At 38.9% G+C, this 12,081-nt stretch overlaps 2 protein-coding genes across 3 annotated transcripts in view; both read right to left on the reverse strand.

The window, feature by feature from the left end:
• Nucleotides 1-964: 964 nt before the first annotated feature.
• Nucleotides 965-12,081, reverse strand: part of LOC134824584 (ubiquitin carboxyl-terminal hydrolase 32-like) — a 29,066-nt gene continuing 17,949 nt past the window's right edge. For both annotated transcript variants that reach the window (XM_063836491.1, XM_063836490.1), the window contains 5 exons: nucleotides 11,979-12,070; nucleotides 11,465-11,578; nucleotides 11,148-11,288; nucleotides 2,097-2,191; nucleotides 965-1,993 (listed from right to left, as the gene is read on the reverse strand). In XM_063836491.1, the coding sequence (XP_063692561.1) occupies nucleotides 1,873-1,993; nucleotides 2,097-2,191; nucleotides 11,148-11,288; nucleotides 11,465-11,578; nucleotides 11,979-12,070 (563 nt within the window). In that variant the 3' untranslated portion in view covers nucleotides 965-1,872. The remainder of the gene's footprint in view (nucleotides 1,994-2,096; nucleotides 2,192-11,147; nucleotides 11,289-11,464; nucleotides 11,579-11,978; nucleotides 12,071-12,081) is intronic.
• LOC134824273 (glycine N-methyltransferase-like) lies at nucleotides 3,992-5,106 on the reverse strand. Its single transcript, XM_063836073.1, has one exon. The coding sequence runs from the start codon at nucleotides 4,944-4,946 to the stop codon at nucleotides 4,050-4,052; it is 897 nt and encodes a 298-aa protein (XP_063692143.1). The 5' UTR covers nucleotides 4,947-5,106; the 3' UTR covers nucleotides 3,992-4,049.

The raw sequence follows: 12,081 nt of genomic DNA on the forward strand, positions 1-12,081 counted from the left end.
CGCGTTACGATATCAATAATTCGCAAATCATTGGTCTTTATGAAGAAAGCCTCATCTGAGTTCTTAATTTAATTTCTAAAGAAAGAAACTTATTTATTATTATCCCGTACTTTCACCAATCACCTCTTCGTTGAAATGCTGGTAGAATTCCGACTATTTTTTAATCCGCTGGGGAGAAGGGAGTGTTTTTGTGTTCTTGAACCACCACCAATCAATTTGTCGTAAAATTTTAGGTCAGAATGATCGCAGATAAAGTTCCCACTAATGTGGCTGTACTTAAGCACTTTTCTCAGAAAACGAAATTTTCAAATTTTCTATTTCAGCGTGTCCCCTATTTACAACCAATGTTTCATCACAACAGTTTTAGGCTAATTTTTTGTTTTACTTTCGATGACCAATGGTTTGAACGGGTCATTTTCATCAGAACATGGAGCTTTTTCTGATGTGGCTGTACTTAAGCACTTTTCTCAGAAAACGAAATTTCAAATTTTCTATTTCAGCGTGTCCCCTATTTACAACCAATGTTTCATCACAATAGTTTTAGGCTAATTTTTCGTTTTACTTTCGATGACCAATGGTCTGAACGGGTCATTTTCATCAGAACATGTAGTATTTGCCGATGTGGCTGTACTTAAGCACTTTTCTAAGAAATTCAAACTATAATTTGTGATTTTGAGGCACTTTCCGAGAAGTTAGGATGATGAAACCTTGTCATAAGTCTCAAAAGTCGACAAAGTACCTTTGAAACATAGTGGGTGCAGTTTAAATTGGACAGTAGCTAGCCCAGAGCAATTACAGAATTGAAATCTTTAAAGTCAATTTGCACAAAATGAACCTTGTGTTACTTAAGCACTTTTGTCAGAAAACGGCAGAGTTTTCATTAGAACCCTTGATCAATGATGTTTCTTTTTTGAAAATTTATTTATCATACATTGTTTTATCATAAACCACAAACTGTCACAAATTCGGTTAAACTTCATATAATATAAAGTAAGTATACAATCAGTACATATTCATCGAATTAAAGTTACATTATAAAATCTTCATAGGCATCCAGCGCCTTTGATTATAAACTTCAGTAAAAATGTAAAAAATTATAAAAATCACTCAAAAGTTATCTCTTAGATGAAAAGGCAAATTAACACTTGGGTAACTGTGTTTAGATAAGAGTCCTGGGGCACGAGATTCTTCTGCAGGATGGACCCAACATTCAACAATTATACTGATATCAAAATGTGAAAGATTGACAAATAATTCTATAAAATGTGAAAATTCTGAAAAAAATGATTATGTGCTTCGAAACAATTCACAATTATTTACTCAGTCTGACTAAAGCTTTAAGACCAAACTCTATAATTATAACAATTTAATAAATTCTAAATTCTGTCATTTTGATAAAAAGCTAAATACATGATACATTCCAGGATAAGAGTTAAGGATTGAAAATGAAAGTTATGTATCAGCTAAATATTGACCATAGATCGAACCAATTAATTTTAAATTTCCTCCGAAAAACCCGATATACCAGGAGTTTTTTACTTGCCCTGATCATGTTTAAAAATTCAGATTCAAAACTCCAATCGGGTGTACTGTACTAACTGTATCATATTTAAACAGTTATTAAACTAATCAAATGGTAAATTTCTTCTGGCTATAATGCCCCGATTCATAAATTAACGTGACTTATAGTTTATTCTTACCAATAATCTTAATTAACTAATCTTAATTACTTGATCTTAATTGTCCAACAATTTTAATTATCATATTTCCAATCCCACCACAATTCTCAATATTCCGATTTACCATTTTCAAACTCAAACACAACAACGAAAATTTCTTCATCCCCAATAAAACAGAAGCCACAAAAACTTGTCACTGCAAAGAACAGAAATTCCGTTTGTCAGTACGATCCGCATTTTCAAGGACATCTTTCATTATGATACTTGCATCGTAGTCAAAATGTGTGTCGTCGTATTGATCCAGATCGCCGTAGCTGAAATTAAGTATCATGATATTTACCACTATTCACTACACTCGTAAATAAGGTATTTATAAATACGTTTCGATTTTTTATGATGAGTTAGGTAATAAATAACCTGGGAAGAAGATCGTCCAGCCTTAAGTTCTTCCTCTCGTAAAACAAGATGTAAGCAGGTTCTGATAATACACGTTTCTTTGTTGTTTTCTTCACCTGTGTCATACAAGGGTTATACTAACACGTAAGAGGGACAACAATATTTATTTATTTTGCGATTTTGACACTTGTTGTTGGTCCAAATTGTTTCCATTCACCATTTTTGCTAAGCAAAAAAGTAAAGGATGGTTAGTTTGGTTATTAATGACATGGATAGTTTGGTTACTAATAACATGGTTTGTTTGGTTACTAATGTGTTTAGTTTGGTTACTAATGACATGGTTAAATTGGTTACTAATGTGGTTAGTTTGGTTACTAATGGTGAAACGGTGAAGAAGAAGGACTTTAGAGATCGTAGTAGCTGGGTCTAGATATGTCATGTGACATGTGCACGGTGTGTAAACTAAAAACTAATGTATTTTACTTCCATCTTATTACTACTAGACAATTTTTAACCCCCCTGCCCCCTCCGTAATCAGCTTTACACATAGCTATTGTGTCAAAATTACACTAGCGTAATCATTTGGAAACCCCCCCCCCCCTCCCTCGGCTGATTTCTTAATATATGAACGCTCCCATTGTAACATTTTCCTTAGCACCCTTCAATACCTTCTGTAAGACAGCCCCGTGACTAACCTCAGATAAAAAGTCTCTGACGTTCAGACAGAAATAAAATAAAAAAGCAGGGCCCAGTGTGGTTAAATTATAATGAATCCTATTAATGTACGAACTACGATATAATGTATTTTTCAGGAATGCAATTTGTACGTGTAATCAAATTATACGGACCACCTTCAGATAGAAACCTTGAAAACACACAGCTGCACTATTAAGTTTTTGTGATACTCCGAGGAGCATACTGATTGTAATGTAATGTATGAGGTTATGGAACTGCAAACCGGAGAAATATCCGGAGAAATATCAGTAGACGATCTCCGTCTAATAATTTGGCATAATATCCGGCCATGGAACTGGGGGGAATGACCATTTTAAAATCTAGCGGATATTTGATCTCGTCACTTAATCAGTGATATCGTCACGTAAAAGTTCGTTCGTCAAATTTGTGTATTCTTCTAGTTCTACTTGTCTAGTAAACAACCATAACGGGACCATAACAAAATTCAATATAAACTAAAACAAGGATTGTTAATTAGTAGAGGTAAAGTGAGATTTGTGTACTAACGATCAAATAATGTTATCGAATGTGGGTGTAACAATACATGACTGAATTTTCAGAGTAACAATCAAACTACCGGGGTATTCCATATTTAAAAAGGAGTTTCAGCAGATATAAAATATTTTACGTAAAATTTAAGTTCGTTTGTTACGTTAATTTTAAAGTTCGTTCGTCAAATTTGTATCTTCACAGTTCACACGGAGTTATCTTTAACAGTGAGATTGAATAACGTAGCTACTTCCTACTTTGTGGCTTCAGTTCCAGCCGGTGATTAGCAGGATTGGAGTGATATCTTCTCAAGGGGATTAATAATAATATGTAATAGTTGTAAATTTGAACTAGAATCAACCTGGAGGAGAATTTTTAATTTTTTGCAGCATTATGAAATATTCACGTTCTATTTAGTTGGCGAGATTTCATAAAGTATAATTTATACTTACTTATAAACTTATTTACTCATGACTTATGACTTATGAAAAATTATCATTCAATGATAAATTTCGATCACTATGTATCTATGTGTTTTTACGAAGTGATTTTATAGTCTATTTGAAATTACAGAACAACTTTATACATTGATTTCTGACATCTGAAGACTTGATTTAATGTTTAAACTGCAAGATTTTCAATTAGGGTTTTTGGTGAATTCTTCGCGATTTCATTAAAAATTCTAAAACTAATTTCTTCAGAAAGAGCTTAAAACAACATAAACGGTAAACCAATACAATCACAATCTTATTAAGATTCATTCACAATGACGTGAATCCAATAGTTAGGCACAAAGTCCTCCTGTTCATTCTCCCTGAAATCTGGCAGCAGCCGATGCTCAGCTTCCTCTCCAAAAACTGTTTTAAGCAAGGCAGTAAACCCATCTAAAGTGTGAGGGTACATGGGGATGTTATTCAACTCCAATGTAGGAACCATCTTCCCATCTCTTTCCATCAACTTAATATCTGAGTCCCCCTCCAGCTCAGTGCCAGATACGTCCACATCCCATGATCTGAAGGTCATCTTAGCTGCCACTTCTTCCTTCTCGATAAGATCTGCTTTGATGTTGAATACCCTGTCTGAATTGTAGTAAATATTTCCGTGTGAATTTGGAGGAAATGTTTTATGAACTAAAGTGTAATCGTAGTTACGGTGATCAATAATTAATATCCCACCCTTCTTCAACAAATCCTTGAAGTTTTGAAGAGCTTTGAGAAGTGTTTTGTTCCCTCCTTCGAAGTCTGGAAGTGTGCAGAAGGAATTACCGATACAGACGATAGCATCATACCCCACTGCTGGGTGATCAACCTCTGCTGACTTCAGATCTAGCCAGTCTCCAAACCCGATCTGCCAATCAGCCAATTCCTCACGCTTCTGCTTTGTTTGCCGTGCTTTTTCAAGGAAATAATCTTCTGCATCAGTACTAACCACCTTGTACCCCTCCTCTAGCAACATCACACTGTCAATCCCAGTTCCACAAGCACAATCATACACCGTCAGAACAGATCGCTCCTCAAGGATCTTCAGGAGGGTTCCTTTGTAGTTTGAGAGTCGAGCGTCCACATCACCAACGTACAAATGCCAGATTCTAGCTTCCCTCCCATCAGCGTACGGTCGTTCGTCCTTACTCTCATAGTTCACTGCCATATTACAAAAGACTCGAAACTCACAGAGTGTTGATGATACACGAAACAAACAGAAAATTAATGAATAGAGGAAACTGTAAGGTGAGCCCCTATTGTATAATTAGGTATGTGTAGGAGACAAGAATGTTATTGTAATCGAATTGTTATTGTAAGAATGCTATTGTAATGTAAAGAATGTGGGTGTACAAAAAAAACGTATTTAACAGTGTAAGAATTAAAACATCTCGGGTACACTTGTTCGTCCAAGTACCTAGTGGTCGACACTTTGACAGTCATCACACTTAAAACACTTCAACACTTCAAAGCTTCCAATAAAATTCACAAACATACTGCACTGGTATAATATACTATTGTAAATGGAGACCATCCCACGTTTACAAATTCCGTGCCAAAGTAATTTGTAGCGTCAACACCCCAGTCAGGACCAGGACCGGCAGGAACCCTCTGAGGGGTTTCCCTGGCAACCAAGATCCTTCAGGAGTAGGCAGACCAAAGAAGTAGCGTAGAGATCCGGACTTGGTAATAAGGTAGGTGATTGTTATGATAAGAACGGAGGTAATGATAAGCATTATCGGAAAAGTTCGGAGGTAAGGAACCCAAAGAGCTCCTGCGGCGAACGCATCCAAAAGTTGTCGATGAATCAGATAGAAAGGCATAGCCATTACTCTGCATTTCTTGTGCCAATCCTGGGGAGTTGTGAAAATTTCCCTCGCTAAGGCTATAGACCCGATGAGAAACAGCCACTGTCCCATGCCTCTCGTGAAGCCACCTAATAAACCTGTTATAAAACGGTTTTTATGAGTGTCTTCACCATAGATAACCATGCCTATCAAACTTGTAAACGCCTGGTTATTTTCATTGCTTTTACTACTTATACCGTAAATAACGATACCGACTCCAAACACTGAACAAAGCACTGTTCCAACCAAGAAGCAACTCCAGGACCAAACCTTGCTGTGTTGTCTGATATCTCTCTCCGCCGCTGCTGTAGCGTAACCCATCAAGAAAATTACCAAGTAAGAGAAGATAGGAAATGATCGGAAGTACCCACCGTAAAGAAGATGAGCCGTCTCCACAACTCCTATCACTATGCCTGGTATGAGAGCAAGCCTGATTGGTCCACCTAAATACCATTTTACCGCAGAGACGAACTCTTCTGGAGTTAAAGCTGGCTTGAGAAGGAAATTCAGGCAGCAGAAGTATCGAGTGAGAGCGCTAAATGGTTTCACTGTGCAGCAGCAAGTAGTGGAGCCACAAAATGACAGCGTGGTGGTCTCAGCAGTGTTGTGAGCTGGATGAAATGTTCTGAACCAGAAAGTGAATAATTGGGCGAAGATGAAGAGGTACAAGAGAAACCATGACTGATGAAAGTATGGAAATCTATAAAAGCCTTTTGCGTACTCCCAATATGATTCCTCTACTAGAGGAATATCACGAGGAGCAAAGTAAGACATGGTGAAAGGGAACTGAGTTACCGAACACAGGAACAGAGTTGGAACCAGAAGCCGGTGTACTCTCTCGTCCCTGAACTTAGTCTCCGATCTCCGGAACAGAGCAGAGTAAGCGTTTTGTCCGGACAAATAGAAGAACATAGGCATGTTCCAAGCGTGCATGAACCCAGTGAACCAATGTACGATGGGCCCGAGGTAGATAGTGGTGAAGGGATCCTCCGAGGTAGACGAGTTTATCAAGTATTGGTAGCGCACTTCATGGTGGAGGTTACCAGTAGGTGTGTAGATTTTGCAAAGATGGAACAAGTAGATACCGTAAGTTAGGAATATCATCAACACATCAATATCTGCTCTTCTGCCGGGCGGTTTGTGTTCCTCTTCCAGGGCCTTCTCCTCGTCTGCAGAACTCTTGGAGAGGATGTAGCTGGTCTCGGTGTAGCCATTTGTAGTTACGCTTGTAATCGGCGGTGATTCATCCATCTTCGGGGGAGATTCAGCCATCTTGAACCCTTCTCCAAATAATGTAAATTTAGTTGATAATGGTAGGCAGATGACGCAAATTTTGTCACAATTGTATTCAACAAGCTTCATAGGACAAACTGGAATTAAAAGATTATATTTAATGATACAAAACAATAACTTGTAAACCCCAGTATCGTTATGAATCGGTATTCAGTACACTTACTGAGCTTGGAAAAAATCTATTTAATGCAAAGATTGACATAATGATATAGGCAGCTGTTGAAAACGTAAAGTTTTCTCCATCAGTCGATCATAAAGGTCGGTCGATAGATCCGTTCAGATCGGTTTAAAAAAGATTCAGTACCATAATAATCATCTTAAACACGTACCAGTGCAAGTGATCTAACAAAAGCAACACAATTATCTGTAAGATGTATTCAAATTTCAAACCAGGTAACTACAAACTAGGCGTGCTGACAGTTCGAGTTATACGCATTATATTTGGAATACTCTAATTCTTTATATAATTATTATACCGCTAAAATATCCGGAGATAGTATTATGACAACGTATGAGATAATAATACAGTTGAACTTATCTCGCGCCTTTTTTCACGCCGACGTATTTGTCGTGGCGGCCTTCTCCCCTGCCGCCATCAAATGCTGCTGGCGGAACATATGATGTCCAACAACTTCCTTTCTTGCCACCAATAATACCGACTAAGAACCCCCCCCCCCCCTGGCCACGCCCCCCCCCCTCCCCTCCCCTCGTGATTTCAAATGATTGATTTAAAAAATATGGATCACATCCCCAACATTGACAAGTTTCTAAACAGACGAAATAAATGATCACCGATATTTTATGACTAAAGACAACGCCTGAACAGAAGGAGATCTCACTGTAGGATATGTGCATTTACTATTGAGTAGAGATGTATTCTCAATTATCCTACATTTATTCTACATGCCGAATTATCCGCAGTCTTTGTCATCCAATCAAAATATCAAATGTTTTGCAACATTTATTCGGTGATAAAGGTTACAGAAGGTTATAATACCTAAATACCTTTATGGTATAGGATATTGAGCCTATTATACGAAGAGAGAGTATTAGATATAATATTGATTATGCCTTGATTAATTAGTTGATTATACCTTAAGAGTCAAGCTTATTTGTCAACAAAAACATGGGTTCGGCTTCAGCCGACTGTTTCAAGTATCTCAATTATTCCTCAGAAAACGGTGGGTTGATTAAATTATGGTCTACGATGGTGACAAACAAATCCACAAATGGTCGCAGAGGATGATTTCGGTATTCCGAAGTTGTAAAATATATAAAATGTTGGTCTCATCATAAAGTAGCCATAACCATATAAATTTCAGACGCGCCAATTATTTTGTCTCCCTATATTGTAGTATTCACGCAAGCTCACTGGCCAATGCTGAATACCAGTAAAGTAATTTCCGTATTATTTTGTAGAGCTATTGAGATATCACAATACCAGCCTAGTGGTGCATTAAATAATATAGCTTTACATCAAAGATGTTACACAGCAATACTCTGAAGCTATACCGAATCTTTCAGAATTTATCATAAAATATTCTCCCACAGTCCATATTTATTATCTATAGGCTCTAGCAATTTGTTATTATGTTCACGTGATATCCGGACGTCACGTGACAGTATATGCGTTGTATTGCTTTTTAACTCATCTCTCTGTAAAGGCTCAGTCGTTTCCAAGTTGCTCAAAATAACGAGTGTTTAACGAAGCAGTTGATGAGCTGTTTCGAATTTAGTCAACGTTCCGTCATCGTTCTGTCATCGTTCCGTCATAGTTCCATCATCGTTCCGTCATCGTTCTGTCATCGTTCCGTCATAGTTCCATCATCGTTGTCGACTTATCTATTATCTAGCTAACAGTTACAATCATCAGCTTAAGACTGTGCGGAAGGTATTGAGCCCCAAGTATGGTGTTTCACTAAGGCTTTTGACCTGACCAGTCTCTATAATTATACTTTAATAATTCCCCTTCTCAATAAAGAGCACAAACAACGATTCTCTTTCTAAAGGTATAATAGCCTGATAGCAAGGAGTGGCAAACTTTTAATTGAAGAACAAAGGAGCTACAGATGGCATAAAGTACAAGTCTGAACAAACGTGGTTTATCGCCACTCAATACTGAATAGTTAGTGTAGATCTTTTATATTGTCGCTTAACATTTTGTTTGGTTTTTGTTATCTGTTAAATGTTTGTTCTTTCTAATATCAGCTATTAAAGAGGTCTACACGGGCTTCTCGGTTCAATTTATCGATTGTAAATATGCCACTATCCAAATTGCACAAATTATAAATCTCGTTTGTTTACCGAAAGATAGGAGATGGCAGAGTCACACCCTGCGATCACTGGAAACCCAGAAACGCCACCAACTACTATTGGCTACACAGAGACCAGTTACCTCTTTTCAGCCCCTCTGGTCGAAGAAAACAAGCCTCGAGTGCGAAGAGCTGATGTAGACGTGATCATGATATTTCTAACGTACGGTATCTATTTATTCCATTTGTGTCGCATCTACACGCCCAATGGGACCCGCGCAGGAATAATCTACCCGAACATGTCAAACATTTCCACCTCTGAGGATCCGTTTACTACCATCTACCTCGGATATATCCTGCATTGGTTCACTGGGTTCATGCACGCTTGGAACATGCCCATGTTCTTCTATCTGTCCGGACAGAACGCTTACTCTGCTCTGTTCCGGAGATCGGAGACTAAGTTCAGGGACGAGAGAGTACACCGGCTTCTGGTTCCAACTCTGTTCCTGTGTGCGGTCACTCAGCTCCCTTTTACCCTTGCTTACTTTGCTCCTCGTGATTATCCCCTAGCAGAGAACTCCTACTTAGAGTACGTACGAGGCTTCTATAAGTCTCCACAGGTTCACCAGGCTTGGTTTCTCTTGTACCTCTTTATCTTCACCCAGGTATTCACTTTCTGGTTCAGAACATTTCACCCAGCTCACAACACTGCTGAGACCACCACGCTGTCATTTTGTGGCTCCACCGCCTGCTGCTGCACAGTGAAACCATTTAGCGGTCTCACTCAGTACTTCTGCTGCCTGAATTTCCTCCTCAAGCCAGCTTTAACTCCAGAAGAGTTCGTCTCTGCGGTAAAATGGTATTTAGGTGGACCAATCAGGCTTGCTCTCATACCAGGCATAGTGATAGGAGTTGTGGAGACGGCTCATCTTCTTTACGGTGGTTTCTTTCGATCCTTTCCTATCTTATCTTACTTGGTAATTTTCTTGATGGGTTACGCTACAGCAGCGGCGGAGAGAGATATCAGACAACACAGCAAGGTTTGGTGCTGGAGTTGCTTCTTGGTTGGAACGGTGTTTTGTTCAGTGTTTGGTGTTGGTTTTGTTATATCCGGTGAAGATAATGACGACCCCCGTATTTTTACGAGTTCAATTGGAGGCTTCACGAGAGGCATAGGACAGTGGCTGTTTCTTATCGGGTCTATAGCCTTAGCGAGGGAAATTTTCACAACTCCTCGAGATTGGCACAAGAAATTTAGAATGATGGCCATGCCTTTCTATCTGATTCATCTACAACTTTTGGTTGCGTTCGCCGCAGGAGCTCTTTGGGTTCCTTACCTGCGAACTTTTCCGATAATGCTTATCATAACCTCCGTCCTTATCATAACAATCACCAATCTCATCACCAAATGTGAGTCTCTACGTTACTTCTTCGGACTACCAACCCCTGAGGGATCGTGGCTGCCAGGGAAACCGCTCAGAGGGTTCGTGCCGGTCCTGGTGCTCTCCATGATAGTGCTGCTTCAAATTATTTTGGCACGAAATTTGTAAAAGGTTTTCACTGTACGATTGTATACTAAATTAATATGTTTCTATGGGTTTGATTTGAAGTGTTATACAATTTTGATTTAATTTTAATGGTTCGTTTAAATAATGTAAATGTACAGTGTACATGCCATAATATTCTTCAAGCATAAGGATTGCGCAGATGATACAAAGTTTTCTGTCGACATGAAATATTCGGCTTTGATGAAGTATGAATATAAAGTTGCTTATCATTTAAGTTTAAGCTAGGCACCAACCCCTCTTCCTTCCTCCAACGTTGTGAAATCACCGATGAACCGAAAAAAATAACACAATCTTTAAATGGCATAAAATGGAGACTTTTTCTATGGAAAAAATGGGAAATCACTTCTCCATTTTATGTCATTGGCTCCCCCCCCCCCCCCCATCTAGACTCATGATCAGCTCCTCTAACCTGAGAATCGTTGTAGTAGTACCACTGTCGATTTGGGTTAAGTGCAAATGCCATGTAGTGACCTCCTCCTATTTGACCCGTGTGAGAAGTTACCGCGTACAGGTCGTAGAATGGTCGAATGTCGTTAGCTTTCTTAGAAGTCTGGAAGTAAGAAGTAGTAAGTTATGGAGGGGACGGAATTTAAAGTAGAGAAGTAAAGCTGGTTGAATTTGGGTAAGTTAGTGCGTAGGTAGACCATCATTAGACAAAAACTTCAATTCCAAAAAAGCAGAAAATCAGACATTATTTTCTCAAAACCAGACTAAAGATATACTCACGGTATTAGACTTCATACTGTTCGTAATGTAGCTTGAACTGTCCTTGCTGGATTCGAATGGGTTCCGGTTGTTGGAGTTCATGACCTCGTCATCGTCCATACTCGCTATTGACACCTGGTGACAATCAAGATAAATTATATCCGTCGTCAAGATCCAAAGTTAAGCGGTGTCACATGGCCACAATATTTACTGTAGATATGCCGAATAGGGTCTGGGCTTTCACTAGACAAATTTACCAAACTCGTAATTACACTCACTGCTAACAATATCACGTGGCGTGCACCCAAACTCGCGCGCAAAAATGCAAGCATTCAGAAATGACGAAAAGATATGGCACTCCACTGTACTGTATAGGCAAGGACCCTTAAGCACGAGGTCCTGGGGCAGGGCGTTGGAACCACTAAAAGTAAAAACCAGGAACAAGGAAGCACCGACAGGATCACATTTTTCACTGCCAGGCAGGACTTCAGGAAAAGTAAGTCAACAACGAAAGATTGAAAAGAAAACCTCTCACCTCATCATAATCATCACCCCCGTCACCCTCGACAAGCACCGTGTTGTGTGTTACACTTTCCGTTCTCATCCTGTCAGACAAGCTTATCTGACCTGGAAAGATG

Source organism: Bolinopsis microptera, chromosome 12 (genome assembly GCF_026151205.1).
Source record: "Bolinopsis microptera isolate Bmic1 chromosome 12, MBARI_Bmic_1.0, whole genome shotgun sequence".
Taxonomy (NCBI): Eukaryota; Metazoa; Ctenophora; class Tentaculata; order Lobata; family Bolinopsidae; genus Bolinopsis; species Bolinopsis microptera.